Source organism: Ailuropoda melanoleuca, unplaced genomic scaffold (genome assembly GCF_002007445.2).
Source record: "Ailuropoda melanoleuca isolate Jingjing unplaced genomic scaffold, ASM200744v2 unplaced-scaffold9846, whole genome shotgun sequence".
NCBI lineage: Eukaryota > Metazoa > Chordata > Mammalia > Carnivora > Ursidae > Ailuropoda > Ailuropoda melanoleuca.
In genome coordinates, this window is record NW_023255376.1 from 77,857 (window position 1) to 103,324 (window position 25,468).

General features: G+C 34.2%; 1 protein-coding gene across 3 annotated transcripts in view; it reads right to left on the reverse strand.

Annotated features, from left to right (window-relative positions):
- Window positions 1–238: 238 nt before the first annotated feature.
- Window positions 239–25,468, reverse strand: part of RBM41 (RNA binding motif protein 41) — a 55,109-nt gene continuing 29,879 nt past the window's right edge. For all 3 annotated transcript variants that reach the window (XM_034653574.1, XM_034653575.1, XM_034653573.1), the window contains 3 exons: window positions 20,445–20,848; window positions 3,222–3,369; window positions 239–1,610 (listed from right to left, as the gene is read on the reverse strand). In XM_034653574.1, the coding sequence (XP_034509465.1) occupies window positions 1,444–1,610; window positions 3,222–3,369; window positions 20,445–20,848 (719 nt within the window). In that variant the 3' untranslated portion in view covers window positions 239–1,443. The remainder of the gene's footprint in view (window positions 1,611–3,221; window positions 3,370–20,444; window positions 20,849–25,468) is intronic.

A 25,468-nucleotide genomic window follows, 5' to 3' on the forward strand; every position in this document is an offset into this window, starting at 1 on the left:
GATTCTATATTGACAGTTGTTCCCTTTGAGCACTTTGAATATGTTACTCCACTGCCACCTCCATTGTTTCTGATGGGAAGTCAGCTGTTAATCTGATTGGGGTTCTCTTGTAAGTGATGCTTCATTTTTCTCCTGTTACTTTCAAGAGTTTCTCTTTGTCTTTGAATTTTAGCATTTTTATTATGATGTGTCTGTGGATTTCTTCTTTACCCTACTTGGGGTTTGTTGAAATTCTTGGATGTGTAGGTAATGTTTCTCATCAAATTTGGGACATTTACATCCATTATTTATTGGAATATTTTTTCTGCTTCTTTCTTTCTCTTCTCTTTTTCTGGTCCTCTCATTACAAGTATGTTGGAGTGCTTAATGGTCCTACTCTCTGTTCAACTTTCTTCATTTTTTTTCTTCCTATTCTTGAGCCAAAATAGTATCATCTCATTTAATATTTACAACCTAATGAGGTAAGTAGTATTATTATCCCCATTTTATAGATGAGAAAACTGAGGCTCAGATTAAGTGACTTGCCAAGGTCACAAAGTGATAAGTGTGGCTGTGAAGTTCAAACATAGGCCTGATTCCAAAGTGTGTACTACTTCCTCTATATCATATTTTCCTTCTGTTCTCCAGCAACTACAAACAACTGAGGGATTTGGAAATGAGTGGCTCTCTTCTAGAGAATGCTTTCTTCCCACTTTTAGTATTGTTTGCTAGTATGTTCCTCTCCTAAAATTCATATACCTAATATATAACATATATTAGATAGTCATTCAATGTTTATTGCTTTGAATTCAGGGATTACTCAATGGTAGCTAGCTTAAATGACTATGAGAACATCAATATTTTGACCTAAATGATTTCATTAGAAAAATATATAAATTTTTGAAGACACTGTTAACTTTATATGGAAGCATTCATTAAATATGTGGACTGACTTATGAAAAAACATATTGTCACTGCTGATAGTTGTCATTCAACAGCATTTGTTGATGTTTAGACCTGGGGTCTTGGTCATTTATTTACTAGGTGGATATAATTAGGGATAAATGAGCTCTAGTAAATACGTATTTCAACATTTAATTAGTTTTTTAGTTCTGCATGTAGGAGGCAATCTCGGAAAGAATGTTATCTTTATGGACAAATACTGAAGACCCCAGATAAATTATAAAGATTTAAAAAAAATCCTTAGAAATAATCACTTGTAATTTATCCTGAGAAAATGATATTCTTTGTACCTTACACTTCATACTCTGTCCTATATAGTCTTTGATTATAAAAAATGTTTTCTACCAATTCATTCTGAAACTGAGAGGGATTATCTTAGTTTTTCTCTCCCTGAATTAGTTTCTCTTCTTCAAATCCAAACAAATTGCTACCATACACAAATTCTAAATCCAAGATTCTGATGCAAGGAAGACCTCCTGGGACTCACCATCTATATATCTTTTAGCTACCACTGATTTCTGTAGTGTTATCTGTAGCAGCTGATATGAGAGAAGCAGCCTGGAGATCCGACTGTTGCTTTTTGTTCTTTCCAAATTCTATCACCAATATTTTCCCACGTAGTTTATATCCATTTACTAGATATAATGCTTGCCTTGCTATCTCCTTATCTAGAAGAGAAAGGAAAAACATCAATTTACATAGGGCTTAATAATTCAGTTCTATTCCAAGTCTAGTATATGTTGTTTTGCCTTGGAGTTAAATATAGGCTATAAGGCTATATAGTTATTTAATTTTATTATCTTTTCCATAATCTCAAATTTGTATAACTCAGCAAGATTAAACTAATGGTTAAGAATAATGACAATAAAAACTTAAAATGGATATTTGAGAGTGTCTGCTAATTCAAAGATAAGGTCAAAGAAACAAGAATACAGACAGTGTGCCAAAGAAAGCTAAGCTATACAACTAATAATATATTAACCTCTACCTTAGATAACAGATTACAGGTATTATGATAATGAGATCATTTTCAAACTGGATGACATGAATAAAAGATGTTATCATGGTATTGAGGACATTTTGTTACTTTTTTCTTTTGATGGCGGAGTGGGAGCCCTCATTGGGATAAATACGTTAAAGAATTCTTGTAGGCATATGGATAATTGAGGTAGGGGAGTATACAGTGTATAGCCGGAGTTTTCAATTAATGGGCCTCAGAGTCTGGATGTGGGAAATTTGGAAGTGGAATTATTGCCCAGAGTCTGTGAAATCATAGGTAGACAAGCAATGTCTTTAGACTAAACCAATTTATGTATCACATATGTATATACTATGAATTTTCAAATGTTATTATTTCAAAATATTATTATTTCAAATGTTCACTTTAAAGTACTTAGTTTATAAAATCTTCTTACTATATATTTTTTCAATTAATGGATCATATTAGCTTGGGGTCAGTGAAATATATTTTAAGTTTAAAAAGGGCCCTCACACCTGAAAAGACTGAAAACCATTAGTATAGGGGATCCACAAACCTTTAACATGCTAGGAAAGATAGTATAAGAACATATGAAAAAAGTGGAGGGGAGTTTTGGTACTGCTTACATGTAAAAGCACTTGCCCATGCATAGACTACTAGGCCATTTATAAGTAATGATAATTAAGGGATAATGAAAGGTATAGCTCCTACCCAGCTTCCACCAAAAGAGACAGTCTGGTCTGTTATAGAAAATGAAATTCCTGTAGCATTGTTCTCTTTTAATTAGGACACTGAAGTCATGTATTAAGATAGAAACAATTGTTAAAAGAATTTAACATCATTCACTAGTTAATTATGGATTACTAGTGATCAGCATGTTAACTTATAGTCTCTTAGTCCCAAGGGAATAGGGCATAAGGCAAGTACAAGTATTCTGACCAGAATACCAATATATTAATAAGTAATATAATTATAAATTGAACTAGAAATACTGTCATCAGCAAAGGGAAAGTACATTTTGATAGGCAGAAGGAAGTGCCAAGATTGGAGAAAACTGAGGACAATGGCATAAGGTGGTCGGTCATGTATTGTCATGGAGGAGAGGAAGCACAGAGGGAGAATAGAGGAACACTGAAAACATACTTTCCTTACTTCTCTTTCCTTCTTCCCATGTGTTTGTTCAAGCACATGCTTCTTATATATTATGGAGAAAATAAAGGGCTAGATTTAAATTAGAGACAGTATAAATAATCTCCAATGAACTGATGCTACAATTAATTATCCAGATGAAGCTACTTACTGGGAAAGGTGATAAAAGCTTGCCCCCTCATTCGTCCCGTCATCATTCGGAATTGAATTGGTGGTCCTTTTTTCTCCTGGAACCGAGCGAACAATGAGACAAGATCTCTCTCAGTCACCCCAGGGCTAAGGTTCTTCAGGTATAACACCTAATATAAACCAAGGATCAAGAGAAATATCACATGAGCGAGGTAAGGCAACTATTTCACTTCGGTTAGAATTAGTTTCAGATAAAGATGGCAGATTGAATATATGCATCTAATTTCACTCCCTCCAGAAAACTCTAAAACCACAGGGACTTAAAAAAAAAACACAAACCCACAAGATCAGAAAGAACAAGGAAAGGAGGCAATAGCAGCAATATTCTGGAAGCTGGAAAATAATTAGCTAAGTGTAGACAAGAAAGCTGAATCTTAAAGTAGCAGTGGGGAAAGCTAGGAACCAACCTAGTATACACCTAAGAATCCTCAAACAGTTTAGGAACTGATAGCTTCAGGTACCTCTGGGAATGAATGTAAAGGGATAAGGTTAAGATAAGATGGGTAGGTTGAAAGTTGTTTAAAAGCCAACTGGATCTTAAATATCTTCCCCTAAAATTAGCTACTATGTAAAGGCCAATCCCAATCTTGGTGAATAGTGGTAGCTCATTTTCTGAATATAGAGAATGCCAGACACAGATGAGGGTATAAATACTATATATGAACACAAGGAGATTAAGAGAAATAATGCACACTAAATATGATTAGCCCCAAGAGAAAAGATAAAAAAAAAATACTGGTTTGGCATCTCCAACAAATTTCTCCAACAAATGGGCCAGACAGATGACTTTAAAATGAAACTAAAAGTCAACAAGGGCCACTCGTGTGCTCAGAGCTTCCAATCTGCTTTTTGGCCCCTACTCATAAATATGGGCACAGATTACCAGCCATCTGAGGAAAGCCTCTAATGCTAAAGAGAGAACAGAACAAACAGAAATGAAAGCAAATGAAAAAAACAGACCATGCAGGGTGAAGAAAACTTCAAAAAAATCATCACTAATACTCTCAGAGAAATGAGACAATATTCTATTAGGAATGGGATGCTATTAAAAAAAAGAACATTCAAGAAAACAACAAAGAGCCCTCAAATGCAATTAAACTTAAGTTCTTATCAGCTTACAATAGATTGTTATAAGATGTTTTAAGGAGGCCCCACTGTAACCCTAAAGAAAATACCTATATAAGATAAACAAAAAAAATAAGAAAGGAAAAAAACACATCACTACAAAGTCAATGAAACACAAAGGAAGGCTTCAAGAGAGGAAAAGAGGGACAAATGAGCTACAAAACAGAAAACAAATAATAAATGGTGATAGTCAGTCCTTTCCTATCAATAATTACTTCACAAATAAGTATGTTAAACCCTCTAATCAAAGACAAAGAGTGGCTGAATGAACAAAAAAACAAGTTCCAACTACAGCTGTCTACAAGAAACTCACTTTATATTTTAAGGCCACATATAAGCTGAAAAATGAAAGGATAGAGAAAGATATTCCATGCAAATGATAACCAAAGGAAAGCAGGGGTGGCCATGCTTTTATCAGACAAAATAGACTTTGAGTCAAAACTGTCACAAGAGACAAAAATGGACATTACATAATGACAAAAGTGTCAATTCACCAAGAAGATATAACAACTATAAATATATATGCACCCAACACCAGAATATCTAAATATATGAAGCAAACATTGAAAGAACTGAAAGGAGAAATAGATAACAACACAATAATACTAGGACATTTCAATATCTCACTTCCAATAGCAGAAGGAAAACTAAAAAATTCACAAATATGTGGAAATATAACCATCGTACTCTTGAACAACCAATGGGTCAAAGAAGAAATAAGAAGGGAAATTAGAAAATATCTTGAGACAAATGAAAATGAAACCACAACATAACAACATTTATGGGATGCAGCAAGAACAGTACGAAGAGGGAATTTTACAGTCATAAATGTGTATGTTAAAAAAGAAGATCTCAGGGGTACCTGGCTGGTTCAGCTGGTCAAGGATGCAACTCTTGATCTCAGGGTCTTGAGTTCAAACCCCACCTTGGGCATTGGAGGCTACTTAAAAAAAGAAGAGAAAAGAGGAAACAAGAAGAGAAGAGAAGAGAAAAAGATCTCAGATAAACAACTCTACAGTTTAAGGAACTAGAAAAAGGATCAAACTAAGCCCAAAGTTAATAGAAGGAAAGAAATAAAGATTAAAGCAGAAATAAAAGAGATTAGAAAAAAAAACAACCAAAAGCTGGGTTTTTTTTCTTTAAAAAAAGATCAACAAAACTGACTACCTTTAGCTAGACTGAGAAAAAAGAGAGAAGACTCAAATAAAATCAGGAATAAATGAGGAGATGTTACAACTAATCCACAGAAATAAAAAGGATTACAAGAGACTACTATGAACAGCTATATGCCAACAAATTGGATAACCTAGAAGAGAACGATAAATTCTTAGAAACATACAACCTACCAAGACTAAATCATGAAGAAATAGAAAATCTAGAGAGATTTAGAACTAGTAATGAGATTGAATCAGTGATCAAAAACCTCCTTTGCTGGGAGGTCAAAGAAAAGCCCAGGACCAGATGGGTTCATGGGTGAATTCTACCAAACATTTAAAGAAGAATTACTGCCAATCCTTCTCAAACTCTTCCAAAAAACTGGAGGAGGAAACATTCCCAAACTAATTTTATGAGGCCAGCATTACCCTGTTATTGAAAGGGAAAAAATGACATTATGAGAAAACTACAGGCCAATATCCCTGATGAATACAGATGCAAAAATTCTCAACAGAAAAGTAGTAAAATGAATTAATTAAAAGGATCATATACAATGACCAACTGAATTATCTCTGAGATGCAAGGATGGTTCCACATACAAAAATCAATGTGATATACCACATTAACAGAATAAAAGATAAAAATCACATGGTCATCTTAATAGATGCAGGCAAAGCATTTGACAAAATCCAACACCCTTTCATGATAAAAATGCTTAAAAACTAGGAATAGAAGGAATTTACCTCAACATAATATAGGCCAAATATTAAAGGCCCACAGCTAATGTCATGATGAACAGTGAAAGACTGGAAAGCTTTTCCTCTAATAACAGGAACAAGGCCAGGATGCCCACTCTTGTCACTTCTATTCAACCTAGTTCTGGAAGTCCTGGCCAGAGCAATTAGACAAGAAAAAAGAAATAAAAGGCATCCAAATGGGAAAGGAAGAAGTAAAATTATCTCTGTTTGTATATGACAAGATCCTATGTGTAGAAAACCCTCAAGACTCCACAATTAATTGTTTTAACACAGATAAAACTAATAAATTCAGTCAAGTTGTAGGACACATAGAAAACTTAGGAGCAAAAAAAAATCAGCTAAGTGGAAAGGCAATACACAGAATAGGAAAAATATTTGCAGATCATATATCTGATGAAAGATTAATATCTAAAATATATAAGGGGTTCCTAAAATGCAATAACAAAAAAAATCCCAAATAACCCAATTTTAAAAATGGGTAAAAGACCTGATTAATCATTTCTTCAAAAAAGAAACAAATGGACAACAGGTATATGAAAAGATGCTCAATACCACTAATCATCAGGAAGACACAAATCAAAACCTCAATGAATCACTTCACACCTATTAGGATGGCTATTAACAACAACAACAACAACAACAAGTGTTGGTAAGGATATGGAGAAATTCTAAATCTTGTATGCTCTTGGTGGGAATGTAAATGGGTGCAATCACTATGGAAAACAGTACGGAGTTTCCCCCAAAAAATTAAAAATAGAACTAAAATACAATCCAGCAATCCCACTTCTGGGTATATATCTAGAAGAACTGGAATTGGGATGTGGAAGAAATATATGTATTCCCTTGTTCACTGCAGCATTATCTACAATAGCAAAGACATGGAAACAACCTAAATGTCCACTGACGGATGGATAATGTGTGTAAATACAATGGAATATTATTTGGCCTTAAAAAAGAAGAAAATCCTGTCATTTGCTACAACAAAAACTTGGAAGATACTATGCTAAGTGAAATAAACCAAACACAGAAGAACAAATACTATTTGTAGAATACTAAAAGGGAATTTATATCAGGCATCTAACACAGTCAAACTCATAAAGGCAGAGTAGAATCATGTTTACCAGGAGGCTGGGAGGAGGGGTAACTGGGGAGATGTTCATCAAAGTGCACACAGTTTCACTTATGCAAGATGAATACGTTCTATACATCTACTGTACAGCATAGTGCATACAGTTTTCAATACTGTATTAGATACTTAAAATTTATTCAGAGAGTAGATCTTATGTTAAGTGCTATTATCAAAACGAAAAAGGAGGGAGGAAATTTCTAGAGATAATGGTTAAGTTTAGGGCACTGTACATGGTGATGGTTTAATGGTGTACACTTATTCTCAAACTCATCAAGCTGCATACATTAAATATATACAGCTTTACTGAGTGTTATATGTAAGTGATGAATCACTAAATTCTATTCTTGAAACCAACATTTCACTATATGTTAACTAACTATAATGTAAATAAAAAACTGGGGCACCTGGGTGGCTCAGCTGGTTAAGTGTCTGCCTTTGGCTCAGGTCATGATCCCAGGGTCTGGAATCAAGCCCCACATTGGGCTCCCTTCTCAGCAGGGAGCCTGCTTCTCCCTTTCCTCCCCACTCTTGCTCTCTGTTGCTATCTCTGTCTCTCTCTCTCAAATAAATAAATAAAATCTTTTAAAAAATTGATACTAAAAAACCACCAAAAAACATATGTACAGCTTTTCATATGTCATCATACTTCAATTTAAAAAAAAACTTAACCAAGGAAGTTAAGGACTTGTACACTGAAGACCACAAAACATTGCTCAAAGAAATTAAAGACACAAATAAATGCAAAATTGTCCCATATTCATGGACTGGAAGACAATACTGCTAAAATTTATACACTACCTAAAGTGATCTACAGATTTAATTCAATTCCTATCAAAATCCCAATAGTATTTTTTATAGGGATAGAAAAAAATCAATCCTAAAATTCATACGGAACAAGAGACCCCAAATAGCCAAAGAAATCTTGAAAAATAACAAAACTGGAGAGCTCACACTTCTTAATTTCAAAACATATTACAAATCTATAGTAATCAAAACAGTAAACTACCATAAAGACAGTTATATAGACCAACAGAATAGAACCCTGAAATAAACTCACACATATACGGTCAACTGATCAATAGAGGGGCAAGAAACACAATGGGGAAAAATAGTTCCTTCAACAAATGGTGTTGGGAAAAGTTGATATCCACATGCAAAATAATAAAACTGGACTCATATTTTATGTCACACACAAAAATCAACTCAAAATGTATTAAAGTTACATAATACCTGAAAGTCTAAAACCCCCAGAAGAAAACATAAGGGAAAAGCTTCATGACACTGCCTTGGCAATGATTTCTTGAATATTACATCAGAAGCACAGGCAGCAAAAGCAAAAATAAAGTGGGACTATATCAACTGAAACACAGCAAAGGAAACAATCAGCAAAGTGAAAAGGCAACCTACAGAATGGCAGAAAATATTTAGAAACCATATATCTTATTAGAGGTTAATATCCAAAATATATAAGGAACTCTTACAACCCAACAGCAAAAAGACAAATAAGCCAATTTTTATAAGTGGGCAAAAGACCTAAATAGACATTTTTCCAAAGAACATGTGTAGGAAATAAGTTGATAAGGATGTAGACAAATTGGAATTCTTGCACATTGTTGGCAGAATGTAAAATGGTACAGCAACTATGGAGAACAGTAAAGAGGTCCTGCAAAAAATTAAAAATAGAACTACTATATGGTCCAGCAATCCCACTTCCAGATACTTACCCAAAAGAATTAAAATCAGAATATCAAAGATATATCTGAACACATACATTTGTTGCCACACTGTTCACAATAGCCAAGAGGTAGAAACATCCATCACGGATGAATGGATGAAGGAGATGTGGTATACACACATACAGTGGAATATTATTCAGCCAGAAAAAAGAAGGAAATCTGGTCATATGCTACAACATGGGTGAATCTTGAGCACACTATGCTAAGTGAAATAAGCCAGTCACAGAAGGACAAATACTACATGATTTCATTTATATGTGGTAACTACAGTAGGCAAACTCATTAAAGCAAAAAGAACGGTGGTTGTCAGGGACTGAGGGGAGAGGGAAATGGGAAGTTGCTGTTCAACGTTTATAAAGTTCAGTCATGCAGGATGAAAAAGTTCTAGAGATCTGCTATACAACCTTGTGCCTATAGTTAACAATACTGTAATGCATACTTAAGATTTTGTTAAGAGGGTTGATCTCAAGTTACGTGTTTTACTACTATAAAAAAAAAGATGGAGAAAAAAATCTCTATATGTTAGCTGGAATAAATTATATCCTTTATAGTTTAATGGAACTTAAGAATTCAGATAGAAGCAGCACAAGCAAAGAGCCAGAAAACAGAGCCCTCTTAAATATGCTAACCACTGAAACACGAATAAATATATTAAACACTCTAAAAAGCAAGAGACTATGTCTCAAAGACTTTAGAAGCTAGATATTCACATATTTAGCATTTAACTATACTTGTATCTTAAAGGCAAAGGCACAGATTAACTGACCTGTGATTCACTTAAGTAAATTCAGGTGATCTAGACTTTTGGCTCTGAAATACTTAACATAAAAACATTGTCAAATTAAATAACTATAGGAAGAAGTATGTGGAATATATGGCAAGTTTCTCACCAAGTAGGAAAGATCCATACTAAAATTGTTCCCTTTGACATGAACACTTTTAAAAAATCAAGAAGACTTCTGGTCAAGGTGGCTTGGTCACTTCTTGCTTGGATTTATCTTCTCTGCTCCAAACACACACACACACACACACACACACACACACACACACACCCATATACATGGGTATATATGTATGTATGTATCAACAACACACGAATATATTCATATATATATAAGTATGCACAAAGATACAGCTAGGCTCAAAAAGAAGATAAACATTTCTGTGAAACAGAAAAACAGATATTCCAAGTGATAATACAAGATGAAACTTCCTGGCATCCTTCTGCAATATACAGTATTATTTTGTATATTTTGAACTTCATATAAATAGTATTACATTGTATGCACTCTTCTGCAGGTATCTGTTTTAAATGTTTAAAAAGGAGACTATTTTTTAGAATAGTTTCAGATTTACAGAAAAACTGAGAAGAGTTCCTGTATACTCCACACCCAGTTTCCACTATTATTAACATCTTATGTTATTATGGTGCATTTGTTAAAACGAATGAATGAATATTGATACCTTATTATTAACCAAAGTCCATAGTTTATTTAGATTTCCTTAGTTTTTCCCTAATGTCCATTTTCTGTTCCAGGATTCCATCCAGGATACCACAGTACATTTAGTTTTCCTGTGTCTTCAGTCTCTTCTTTGGTTGTGGCCGTTTCTCATGTTTTTAAAAAATCTTGACAGTTTTGAGGAGTACTGGTCAGGTATTTTGTAGGATGACCCACCATTAGAATTTTTGTTGTTGTTTTTCTCATGGTTAGATTGGGGTTATGGATTACGAGAAGTAAGACCAGAGAGGAAAGTGCAGTTTTGATCACATCATATCAAGCATGCATGCTATCGACACGATTAATGACTGTTGATGTTGGCCTTGATTACCTAGCTGAGGCAGTGTTTGTTAGGTTTCTACACTGCAATATTACTCTTTTTTCCTGCCTTTCCATACTGCACTGTTTGAAAGTCACTCAAGAGCTCAAAACTAAGAAGTGGAAAGTTATGGTCCCCTAGTTTGAGATGGAGCATCTACACAAATTATTTAGAATTCTTCTGTGGGATATTTGCCTCTTTCCCCCCGTTATCTGATTTACTCAATCACTTTATTTATTATCAGTATGGAGTCATAGCTATTTATCCTATACTTTAGGTTATAATCCAATATTAATTTACCAAAGTTTGTTGCACAAATTGTTCCAGTTTGGGTCACTGGAAACTCTTTCAGTTGGCTCCTGTGCTCCTCTGACATATACCCAACAATGTTTTTATGTTGGTATTTTCAGCACTTTCCTACTTTCTGTCTCTACAAAATGCTCAAGTCTCATCTTGTATATTTCCCACCCCAGTACTAGAATCAGTCATTTCTCTAAGGAGGCCTGGTTCCGGTTTTTTTTGTTTGTTTTTGTTTTTGATATATAGAGTGAGAGTGCCGGGGGCAGGGGCAGAAGGAGAGGGAGACAGAGCATCCTAAGTAGGCTCCACGCTCAGCACAGAGCCCAATGCAGGGCTCAATCTCACGACCCTGAGACCATGACCTGAGCCAAAATCAAGAGTTGGACACTTAACCAACTGAGCCACCCAGATGCCCCCTTGGTTCCTTTCATTAGAGAATGGTCTTACAAACTAAGATTTGGGTCCTGAATGTGCTTGTTGCTACTGAAGTATCACTTCATTTAGGTCCTCTCAGCTGACAAAGAAAAAAATTTTGTTTATACTAACCTGTGTGTCTGTACATATCTATAAATATTTTATATGTAACCATCTATATCTATGTTAAGTTAAACATGATTTCATACTGATGTCTCTAACTCTAAACCATTAAATGGATCATTCTAGCTTCTTTCCTTTGCTTATCTGTAAATTCCACCTGTGAGAAACCTGGCTCCCACCATCTGCCATCCATTTACTTAACTGTTCCATCTCATTATACGTATGTACCAGTATCAGGATTGCTAACCACTACCCCCATGAGACACAACCTTATTAATTAGGGTACAATGATTATGTGCAGTTCTGTTTTTAATCTTCTAGACTCCACATATTTCCAAAGATACTTGAGTCAGTTCCTTTCACCCCCCCATACCTTCACTGAGGTTGTTTCACATACTTGTAACAGATTCTCTTGTCATAGTCCGCATTCTTTCCTAGGGTTCTCCTACCTCTCAAATGATTTTTTTTAATATTTGTGTACATTAAGGGTCACTCCTTATGCTGTAGAGTTTTATGGGTTTTGACAAATGTGTAACTTGCATCCACCATTACATTATCATATAGAATAAGTTTACTCCCTAAAAATCCCCTCTGCTTCACCTATTCCTCTTTCCCAACCCCCTGAACTCCTGGCAACCATTGAGCATTTACTGTATCTATGTTTTTGTGTTTTCTGGAAAGCATATAATTGGAATTATATAATATGTAGTCTTTTCATACTGGTTTTCACTTATTAATATACTTATAGTTCCTCTATGTCTTTCTGTGGCTTACCAGATCATTTCTCTTAGTTGATGAATTATATTCCACTGTATAGATGCAGCACAGGTGAATGTATCCATTCATCTACTGAAGGACATCCTGATTGCTTCCAATTTTTGGCAATTATGAGTAAAACTATTATAAACATTCACATGCTGGTTTTTGTATAAATATCAGTTTTCAAATAAATTGGGCAAATAACTGAAAGTGTAACTTCTAGATTACAAGGCAAAACAATGTTTAGCTTTGTGAGAGTGCCAAACTGACTTCAAAGAAGTTGTACCATTTTGGATTCGCAACAGCAATAGAATGAGTTCCTGTTGCTCAGCATCCTCAAGAGCATTTGGTATTATCAGTTTTATTGTGAATTTTAGCCATTCTAATAGGTGTGTAATGGCATCTCACTGTTGTTTTATTTTGTAATTCCTTGATGACAAATGATGATGAGCTCCTTTTCATATGCTTATTTGACATGTACATAACTTCCTTTTTGAGGTGTCTGTTCCTACATTTTGCCCATTTTTTAATTGGGTTGTTTGTTTTACTACTGTTGAGTTTTAGGAGATCTTTGTATATTTTGGATACAAGTCCTTTATTAGACATATTTTACAAACTTTTTTTTCTAGTCTGTGGCTTGTCTTTTGATTTTCTTAAAAGTGTCTTTCACATAGCAGAAGTTTATAAATTTAACAAAGTCTGATTTTTCAATTTTTTTCTTTCACATATCATGCATTTGGTGTTGTATCTATAAATGTATCACCAAACACAAGATCATTTAGATTTTCTACTTTCTTCTAGAAGTGTTGTAGTATTGTATTTTACATTTAGATCTATGATCTATTTTGAGTTAAATTTTTTCTAAAGAACACAAGATCTGTGTTTAGATTCCTATTTTGCATGTGGATAACCAGTTATTTATTTTAACACAATTTCCTGAAGAGACTATCTTTCCTTCATTGAATTGCCTTCACTCCCTGTCAAAGACTAGCTCATTATATTTGTGTGAGCTTATTTCTGGATTCTCTATTCTGTTCCATTTCTGGAGTCTATTTCTGGAGTCTCTATTCTGCTCCATTGATCTATGTTTTTTTCCCACCAACACCACCCTTCTTGATTATAGTAAATCTTAAAGTTGGGTAGTATCAGTCCTCCAACTTTGTACATCTTCAGTACTGTGTTGGATATTCTGGGTCTTTTGTTTTTCCATATAAACTTATAATCAGTTGGTCTATATCCACAAAATAGCTTGCCAGGATTTTATTGGGATTGCATGGAATCTACATATCAATTTGGGAAGAACTGACATCTTACCAATATTAGGTCTTCCAATCCATGAACACAGAATATCTCTACATTTGTTTATCATCTTCTTTAATTTTTCAGCAGAGTTTTAGTTTTAGTTTTACATACCCTGTATGTATTTTCATAGATTTATACCTAAATATTTCACTTTTTCATGGTGCTTTTATAAAACATTACTGGGTTTTAAATTTCAATTTCAATTGCTCATTTCTTGGTATACAGAAAAGCAACTGGCTTTTGTATATAAACCTTGTATCCTCCAAACTTGCTATATTCCACTTATTAGTTCCAGTAGTTATTTCACGTTGTTGTTGATTCTTTGGAATTTTCTACATAGACATACATGTCATCTGTGAAAAAAAGACAATTCCCTTTTTGATCTGTGTGCTTTTTCTTATTTTACTGCACTAGCTAGCATTTCTAGTAAAATACTGAAAAGAAGTAGGGAGGGGGTACATCCTTGTCTTATTCCTGATCAAAGGGGAAAGCACCCAGTTGCTCACCATTAAGTACAATGTTAGCTGTAGGGTTTTGTAAATATTCTTTATCAGTTGAGGATGTTTCCTTCTATTCTTAGTTTGATGAGAGTTTTTTTGTCATGAATGGTTTTTAGATTTGTCAAATGCCTTTTCTACATCAACTAAAATAAAGATACAATTATTCTTCTTTAGTTTGTTGATGTGGTAGATTATATTAATTGATTTTCAAATGCAGAATCAGCCATAGACACCTAGAATGAATCCTACCTTATCATGGTATATAATTATTTTGATACATTGTTAGATGTGATTTCCTAATGTTTTGATTTTTCAATCAAAATATTTTAATCCAATATTTTTATTTTCCTAAAATTTAGGATTTTTGCATCTATGATCATGAGAGATATCAGTCTGTAGTTTTGCTTTATTTAATGATTTTACCTAGTTTTGGTATTAAGCTAAGTGAGTTAGAATGTGTTAGAAATGAGTTAGAAATGAGTTAGAAATGAGTTAGAAAGTGTTCCCTCTGTTTCTACTTTGTAGAAAAGATTGTAGAGAATGGGTCTCATTTTATGATTCAATTTTCACCCCCTCAGCATATTAATTATACTTCATTTTATAATTTTTAGTGGTCACCTTAGAGTTTAAAAGATTCATTTACAACTAATCTAAGCCTACTCTCAACATTATACCACTTCACTGGTAATGCAGATAACTTACAACAGTTATATACACCACATACTAATTCCTCCTTCCTATCCCTTATAACATTCCTGTTTTATAACATTCATTTACCCATATGCTATAATTGCCTAATACATTGTTATTATTACTTTGAACAGTTATCTTTTAAATCAGTTAAAAATAAGAAAAAAAAAGATTTTATTTTACCTTCATGTATTCTTTCTCCTATGGTCTTCTTTATAGAGATCTGGTTTTCTGACCTATATCATTTTCCTTCTCTCTGGAAAACCTTTTTTTGAAAAATAAATATTTCTCATAAGGCAGATTTACTGCTGACAAATTCCCTCAGTTTTGGGGTGCCTGACAAAGTCTTTATTTTTTGTTTTGAAGGACTGTTTTGCTGGATAGAGATTTCTAGGTGAGCGGTTTTTTTCCTTTCAATACTTTAAATATTTCAGTCCTCTCTTCTTGCTTGTATGGTTTCTGATGAGAAATCCAATGTAGGGGCGCCTGGGTGGCTCAGTCATTAAGCGTCTGCCTTCGGCTCAGGGCGTGATCCCAGAGTCCTGGGATCGAGCCCTACGTCAGGCTCCCTGCTCTGCTGGGAGCCTGCTTATTCCTCTCCCACTCCCCCTGCTTGTGTTCCCTCTCTCGCTGTTTCTCTGTCAAATAAATAAATAAAATCTTAAAAAAAAAAAAAAAGAAATCCAATGTAATTCTTATTGTTCCTCTATAGGTAAAAAGAGTTTTCTCTGGGTGTTTTCAAGATCTTCTCTTTGTCTCAGTTTTCTGTGTTTGAACATGATATGCTTAGGTGTATTTTGGGGGTATTTATCCTGGTTGGTATTGTCTTCCCAGATTCTGGATCTGTGCTCTGGTGTCCGTCATTAATCTTAGAAAATTCTCAGCCATTCCTACTTCAACTATTTCTTCTGTTCCTTTTCTTTATTTTCCTTCTGGTATTCCAAAAGCATGTATGTTATAGCATTTGAAATTGTCCCATAGTTCCTGGATATTATTTTCCATTTTGTACAGTCCTTTTTCTCTTTGCATTTCAGTTTGGGAAGTTTTTATTGACATGTCTTCAAGCATACTGATTCCTTCCTTGGCCACTCCCAGTCTACTGATGAGTGTACCAAAAGCATTTCTTTTAGTGTTTCTGATTTCCTATATCTCCTTCTGATTCTGAGTTTCTCTCTATCTGCTTACATTACCATCTGTTCTTGTATATTGTATATTTTCTCTAATAAATTCTTTAGCATATTAAACATAGTTATTTTAAATTCCATATATCTGGTAATTCCAAAACCTGTATATCTGAGTTTGGTTCTGATGCTTGCTTTGTCTCTTCAGAGTGTGGTTTTTCTTCTAGCATGCTTTGTGATTTTTTTGTTGAAAGCTGGACAGGATGTACAAATTAAGAGGAACTAAGGTAAACAGGGCATTAGTATAAGGTTTTATGTTAATCTGGCCAGGAGTTGGCTGTACTTAGTGTTTACTCTAGCTGTAGGTGTCAGAGGTTTCAATTTCTTCTAATGTCCTTGTTTTTTCTCCCCTGTTTTTTGGGGTTTCCCTAAAAACTCCTTAAATAGAGTCAGAGTCTTGCAAGTCTCCAGATGTAATCCACAGTTATTGTATTGATGCCCTATTGATTTGGTGGTAAAGTGCGGGGCAAAGGAAACATTCTGTAATCTCCTAATTCCATAATCTCATAATCTCAAATCTTTTAGTGTGCCTGTGTCTCCAGCATGTAACCTTCACAAGTGTTTTACAGCTTTTTTCCCTCTCTTTCTTAGATGAGACAGAAAAGTTGGAGACATCTGGAGTTGGATAATTTTCCTTCTCACAAGCTAGAGAAGGCTTTGGTAAAATTGTTTCACTTGCTGGGTATCCCTTTGGTAGGTAGAAGCTCTTGATATACTTCAAAATGATTTCTTTTCCCTTCTCCATGTCAGGAACAGGAGATTGTTTCTTGGCCCTTCCTCTTGAGAACACAGTGGGGTTCCTGGAGTTAAAAGTAATGCAAATGTGAGGGCCCTCATAGACCAAGGCCCCTAGAGTTTGTCAAACAATCTACACTCTGCTTCCAGAAATTTGTCAAGGTTACCACTTAAGTGTCCCTCCCAGTTCATGGCTCCAGTGCTTTTTGCTCCAGATGAGAAGATCTGGGTTGTGATTCTCTGTAACTGCTTGTCTCTCCAGATTTTGGGGTTGCAGTTTACTCTGTGACTTCAATTCTCTGAAGGGTCCAAGAACAGTCATTGCTCTTTCCTTTGTTCAGCTGTTTTTCTTGTTATAAGACATGAGTGACAACTTCCAAGCACTTTACATGTTGGAGCTGAAACCAAGTAGCTTTCTTCATTCAATATTATTTGTGAGTTTCATGCATGTTAATACCTGTAGTTCTATTTTATTCATTTTCTACACTATATTCTGTTTTATGAATATACCATGCTTTATCCATTCTCCTGCTGATGAACAAGTGTGTTGTTTATAAACAATGCTACAGTGAGTATCTTTATAGTATCTCCTAATGCATGTGTAAGAGCTCCTCTAGGATAGACACCTAGGGGTGGGACTGCTGACTTAGTATATGAACATCTTCTATTTTACTAGGAATTACCACAATGTTCATAAAAGTGATTGTCCTCATTTATATTCACCCAGCAGTAAATTAGAGTTCTTACTACTCCATATGTTCACCAATACTTGGCATTGTCAGGCCTTTAAAGGTATGCCAACTTCCTGGGTATTAAACAGTTTTTCACTGTAGTTATATTTCACATTTCTTTGATCACTAATAAGATTTCATAGTTAATTGGCTATTCCTGTTTTCTCCCCTGTGAATTGCCTATTCACATCTTCTGGTCATTTTTATTGGGTTGTTTGTGTACTTCTTATTGGTTTGTAGGGAATGATTTCCTTAAAATGACTCAAAACACACAAACAATCAAATAAAATACTGATGGCTTGATTACATTAAAATGAAAGACTTCTGGTTAACAAAGGACATCAGAAATAATGTTTAAAAGATAAGCCACTCACTGGACGAATATATTTGCTAAATAAGCTACACATGTTTGTATCCGGAATTTAAAAATAATTTCTTGGGGCACCCGGGTGGCTCAATTGGTTAAGCATCTGACTCGATCTCAGCTCAGGTCTTGATCTCAGGGTCCTGAGTTCAAGCCCGTGTTGGGCTCCATGCTGTCACGTGGAGCCTACTTAAAATTTTTTTTTTCTGTAAATAATATAACAAACTAAATAATCAAAAAATGGGCAAAGAAATGGAACGGGCAAAACACACAAGATTACTGAAAAGCTAACAAATGTATGATTATAAGCATAACTTCATTGCAAATCAGAAACATGCAAATTAAATCAATGAGATACCTTCAAACATTTTATACTGGCAAAAATAAAAAGTCCAATTCCAAAGAGTCTTGGCAAGGATATGAAAGAGATTTCTGAAACCCTGCTCATGGAGTTGAATATATACATACCCTATATCACAGTAATTCCACTCCTAGGAATGTAATCTAGAACAGTAATTCTTAAAATGTCACTCAGACCAGCAGCATCGGCAGGTCATGGGAACTTGATGGAAATGCAAATTCTCAGGCCCTACTCCAGGTCTACTAAATAAGAAATTCTGAAGGTGGAGCCCAGCAATCTGTGTCTAACAAGCCTTCCAGGTGATTCTGGTACATACGAACATTTAAGAATCACTGCAATAGAGCAGTATTTTTCCAACTTTTTTTTACTGAGATCTATAGGAAGAAATGCATTTTACATTCTGCCTCACATACATATCACACACATACACGTGCGTGCCTGCGCACACACACACACAAAACCAAACCGAAAGCTTCCAGAAACAGTAATCACCCTTACTGTATAGAATGTACTTTGGTATTTTCTATTCTATTCCATTTTGTTTCATTAAAAAAATTGCTTGTTGTGACCTACTAATTCCAACCTAAAGTTTGGAAAACTGTCCTAGAGAAACTCTTGAACATATACAACAGGAGATACATACAATGTTGCAGATCTGTCTGTAACAGCAAAAATAAGAAAATATCTTCAGGAGAATGGATAAATTATAGTGTATTTCTACAATGGAATACTACATAGTTCCTTATATTATTAAAATAGGTTTAAAAAACATTACGTATATTGAGTCAAAAAAGCAAGTTGTAGAAGGATATGTAGAGTATGATATCATCTATATAGTTTTAAAATATATAAAACTAAATGTTGCTTATGAATATATAAATATGTAGTAAAAATACAAAAACATGCATCAGAATGGTAAGTAGCAAATTCAGGTTAGTGGTTACCTCTGGAGAGGAGATAGGGAAATGGGATTGGTAAAAGGGATACATGGAAGTCTTCAGGTGTATCGATAAGGCTCTATTATTTTCCTAATCAAGCAAATACGGAAACTATTAAGAATTGAAAAAGATGGCTGGCTAGGTATAAGGGTATTTGCTATATTATTCTCTATAACTTTCTGTATAATACTATTTTATAATAAAAATTATAATGAACAAATCAAGCTGCCCTTGAACTAACAGCAGTAATATATTAGAAATGCAATCACTCAAAGGAAATTATTTTAATATCCCTCATCTACAATGCATTTTTTTAAAATTCAGGGATAGCTAGAAGCTAACATTATTTTTTTTTTGGTTTGTTTTTTAAATTAAACACAACCAAGTATATGCTCCAGGGGCTTGTGTTGCCTCTTTGAGTGACACGACAATAAAGTTTTCCATTCTGGATGTAACATATACCAATAATGTGAAATAATGATGTGATCAATAAAACAAGGATTGTTCACAACTCTACTTATATATTTGTCAATTTCTCAAGACTTAGAGGCCCTGCACTTTCACTTTGCTGCTTAGTATCGGAAATTTAAAGTCATGTCATATGAAAGCCAGGTGGAGCATTCTAAAGAAAAAAACTCATGTAATAACAGTAATCCCTACTCATAACCAGGTGGCCAATTATTTATTGACTAATTGCAGAGGCACTATGGCTACCTGATACAGTGGTCCTATGAATATTACTTGATTTATTACCAGCCTAGGAAACTGGAGGTTACTTTTCCTTCAATTCAGGACCTCTAGTAGATATGGACTAGAGTCTCATCAAGATTTCTTTAAAATTCTAAGGGTAGCTTAAGGACCTTAGGAAACCACAAAGAACATCATAGGAAATACGCTACTTATATAGTATGCAGAGAATTAATAGTCAAAGTCAAGGAAAAACACAATCACAGTGCCTATGTCACCAATCCTTGGTATAATCAAAGCTAATTTAAAAGTATTAATTTAGGTAGAGGTAAAGAAAAATTAAAAGAACCCATGTTTTTTTTCTTGGTTTGGCCTATACCTTGTTTGGCTCCCCTGGATTATATGAAGAAAACATAGGAATTTTTCGGATCTCTTCCTCTGACAAACGATTTCTCTGGATTTCATCTTCTGGGACAAATTCTATTGGCTGCGTCAGCTTCTTAGGCCCAGTCCAACACTGCTCAGGTGAATTATCAATAACTTTTGCCACATGGAGACTGGGACCTTTACCCTGTGCTGCCTGTTTTCCCTTGTCCTGGAGTAATGACGGGTTCTCAGCTGTGCCACTATCTCCCACTGATGTAGCTGAGACCAGTGAGTGGGAAGCAAAGGGTTCACCTCTCATAAGTTGGAACTCTTCAAGACGTTTTTTCATTATCATCTCTTGGTAAAAACTTTCCAGGTTGTTCATGGGATCACCTTTGTTCTTCTTTTGGGGTTCATCTAGATCAAGACAAAGAGATAGGGAAGTTCTACAAAGCCTACCAACACAACCTTTGACAAATAAATTAAAATTAAATCTTGGATCTCAGATATAGAAACTCTGCTGGGGCAAATCTGACAAATGACAACAGTATACAGCTATTTTAATGTAGTGCATCTCAAGCAAGGCTGGAACTATGATGAAGCAAGTGAGGCACCTCGGGTGCAAAATTTAAGGAGGTGCTCACTCTCAGAGTCATGCAAGTACATGCACCTAACTGATAAAGGCATTAAAAATGTAACCAGTATGGCATTACCCCACTTGACAAAATTAATAATAATCCTTAGTATCATCTACTACTGAGTTCATATTCAAATGGCTCTGATTATCTCCAAGATATCTTTCTACGTTTAGCTGTTCAATGCAGAATCTAAACCAGGCTTTGGCTGTTATATCTTTTAAGTCTCTTTGATTTTAAAAGAGTGCCCCTTCTTTTCCACGCCTCCAAATCATTTTTTTCTCCATCCCATTGAATTACTAGAGGAACCACATCATTTGTTCAGAGAACAAATGAAATTTGACTGATTGTTCCTCATGTTACTGTTTAACTTGTTCCTCAATCCCCTCTATCTCTTACAAACTGGCAGTTAAATCTAGAGCTATGCTATCTAATACAATAGTCACTGGCCACACAAATCTATTTAAATTAATGTTTTAGATGTCAGTTCCCCAATTAAACTAGTCACATTTCAAATGCTCCACAGCCATATATGGCTAGTGGATACCATAATGGGCAGAATAGATAGAAACCATTTACATCATTGTGGAAAGTTGCATTAAGACAGTGCTGATCTAGAGGTTTGATTAGATTCAAGTTCAATATTTTAGGCAACAATCATCCATAGGTAGATGTGTACTTCCTATTACATCATGTCATAAGGCACATAATGTTTGGTGGTCCCACTTTAATGACGCTAAAGTTGATCAGCATATTCAGGTGGTGTTAGTCTGATCCCTCCATTATAAAGTTTTCCCATTCACCTAATGGGCTTTGCATCCATCGATGACAATTGCCTAGATCTGTTAATTTATTGAGAAGTTGCAAAATGAGACTCCCCTAATTATATTATTTCTTTTATATTTGTTAATTCTATTATTTCTTTTGTATTTATTATCTGGAATTCTATAATGAACTTACCGTCAACTATTTGGTTTCCCGTATACAGTTCATACAGGAAAGGCAGGACAAATGCTTGATTTTTTTCCCAGTATTTACCAACTATGAGATTATTGAGTTGGTACCTTAGAAATCTCCAGTGGTGACCAATGATTATTTTTAGTGTAATTGTGAGATCATTTTCGTATGTTTGATGTGTTCCAATTAAATGTAATATTTATGCTTTTTAGTGGTCAAATTATCCCACTTGGGACCAATAAGTCCCTTCAAATTGGCTCCTGTGTTGCTTTCCAGTTTTTTGGCTCAGCAAGATGTCACAAGTTCATTTTGAATATTTCCTGACTCAAACCTAGATTATCTTTCCAAGGACCCCTGGCTCCTTTTAATGGGAAATAGTATTTAGAAACCACAATGTGTTGCTAGGTATGTTCATAGCTGTTGAGTTGTTGCTTCTAGGACTTTTCAGGGGACAAAGCTAGGAAATTCACGAGTTCATACTGGTATTTCTACTTTAAATTTAAGGTTACAAGTTTTTTACTCAAATGCCTTGATTTCAGACTTGTATCTCTTTTCACATATGCTTAAAATATTGGCTCAATGATATTAACAAAATTATTTATTAGCTTTTTCCCTAACATATTTATGGAATTTTAAAATGTCAATAACAATACTAATATAACTATTAATAATAAAACTACTGTTTCATATATCTTTGCAGTTATTTTTGTCCTTAAAATATATCCCATTAGGAATACACAAATGTTGTTCTAAAGTCACTTTACATAATTATTTTTTCTGTATGGTTATGTTCCCAACTTTATAGTTAGGTTCATTTGCTTCAGGTTATTTATGAATTTTAGGAATTGATTTTTTTCCTTTTTTATTATTTTTTATATTACGCAGAACATTTATACGAGTCTAAAATGAAAACTGTGTTATACAGTACCTTCACATAAGTCTCACCTCCATCTCTGTCCCCTTCATCCCATTCCTTTCCTCCCCCATAAGTATAATTTTTATTGTTTTGACATTATGGTTCCATTGTTTCTTTTTTGAAAATATAAGCAAATAGGTGTGCATACACAACACATATATGTGTGTATCTATATAATTCATTATTTATACCCTTTTCCTACATAAAAGGTAACTTACTATAAACACTGTTCTACAACTTACTTTTTTGCACTTAACAATATATCCTGGAGATAACATATTAACGTGTAGAGCTCTTCCCCTTCCTCTTGATAGGTGCACAGTACTCTACTGTGTGGATGTTAGTGCTATATCCAGTCTTTTCTGCTTTTTGAATAATACCCTAACAAACAGCCTTGTGCCTACAGGATTTTGTATTTTTCCAGTATGTCTTTGAAACACATTACAAGAGGTGGCATTGCTGAGACAAAGGGTAAATGTGTATGTAATTTTTCCTAATATTGCTAAATTCCACTCTGTAGGAGTTGTGTTATTCTGCATTTCCACCAGCAAGGTATAAGAATATCTATAGAAGAATTTCTTAAGACCCCAAAAGCATTAACCATTAAGGAAAATATCGACAAATACAACTACATTACAATTTAAAACTTCTGTTCGTTAAAAATATCATGAAGAGATAGAAAAGTCATAGAATGGGAAAAGATATTTGCTGCACAAATAACTGGCAAGGAACCATTAAGAAAAGGGGCAGACAATTGAAAATATGCCTCACAAAAGAGGAAATATACATGGCTAATAAATATATGCAAAATGTTCAACCATATTAGAATTCAGGAAAATGCTAATTAAGAACAGGTTAGGATATTAATAGAAAATGGCCATACTGGCAAAAAATTAAAAAGAACACCAATATCATGTCAGTGAAATTGTAGAGCAAATGGAACCCTCATACATTGCTGGTAGGAATGTGCACCCATAGTGCAAATCACTATACCATTATCTACTGATATTGAATATATGCTCATAATATGACCAATCAGTTCCACTTCTACATATATGCCCTACAGAAACTTAGGTATATGTGTACCAGGATACGATAATAATAATGTTTGGATCAGTGCTATTTATAGTAGCCTGAAACTGGCAAAAATATAAATGTCTATCTAAGAATCAATTATAAAATTGTAGTCAGTTTATACAACGAAATACTATATTCTAATGAAAGTGAAGAAATTTCAGCTACATATGACCACGTGGATAAATACTCTAATGTATACATTCAAAAATATATATTTATTTAGTGACTGCTATGATTCAGGTACTATTCTAGGTTCTTGGGATGTATCAGAAAATAAAACAGAGATCCCTATCTACATAGAGCTCAGTGAATTATATAGTATGTCAGAAGGTTATGAGCACTATGCTATGAAAAAAAATACAGCAGTGTAATGGGTGATCGGAAGTGTTAGGGGGTTGTAGTAGTGGTAGTTGCAATTTTAATGTTGGTCTCGGTAAGTCTCATTGAGAAAGTGACATTTGAGAGAGAATACTTAAAGAAAGTGAGGGAATCTATCATGCTGATACTAGAATGAGGGCCCCAAAGTGAGGAATATGTTTCAAAAAATTTGAAAAGTCTGAAATCATACAAATTATCTGACCACAATGGAATTACATTAGAGATCCACTGCTAGAAGAAATATGAGAAAATACAAATATTTAGAAATTAAACAACAGACTTCTAAATAACTCATAGGTCAAAGAACTCACAAAGGAAATTTTAAAAATATTTTCAACTAAATGAAAAGGAAAACACAGCATATCTAAATTTATAGATGCAATTAAAACAATGTTAGAGAGAAAATTACAGCTTTAAACACCTATATCAGAAAAGAAGAATGTGCTTAAACCTACAGTCTGAGCTTCCAAATTAAGAAAACTAGAAAAAGAGCAAACTAAACACAAAGCAAGGAAAAAGAAGAAAATAATAAAGATTAAGGAATAAATCAGTGCAATAGAAAACAGAAAAATAGAGAAAATCACTGAAACCAAAAGCTGATTCTTTGAAAAGTTTAACAAAATGGCCAAACCTTAGCTAGACCAACCAAGAAAATAAGAGAGAAGACAAAAATGACTAAAATCAAGAATTAAAGATGAGGCATCATTACTGACACTTTAGAAATGGAAATGATTATAAAAGAATATTATAAATAACTTCAGGCCAACAAATTAGAAAGCTTAGATGAATGGACAAATTCATAGAAAGATACAAATTACCAAGCAGACTCAAAAATAAAGAGAACAGCTGAATAAACCTATAATAAGTAAATCAGTTGAATCAGTAATCAACAATCTACCCACAAAGAAAAGTCCAATTCCAGATATCTTCATTGGTGAATTCTACCAAATATTTAAAGAAATAATATCAATCATGCACACTCTCAGAAAACAGAGGAGGGAATCTTTTCCAACTTATTCTATGATGTCAATGCTATACTAAAACCAAAGCTAAACAAAGACACCACAAGCAAAG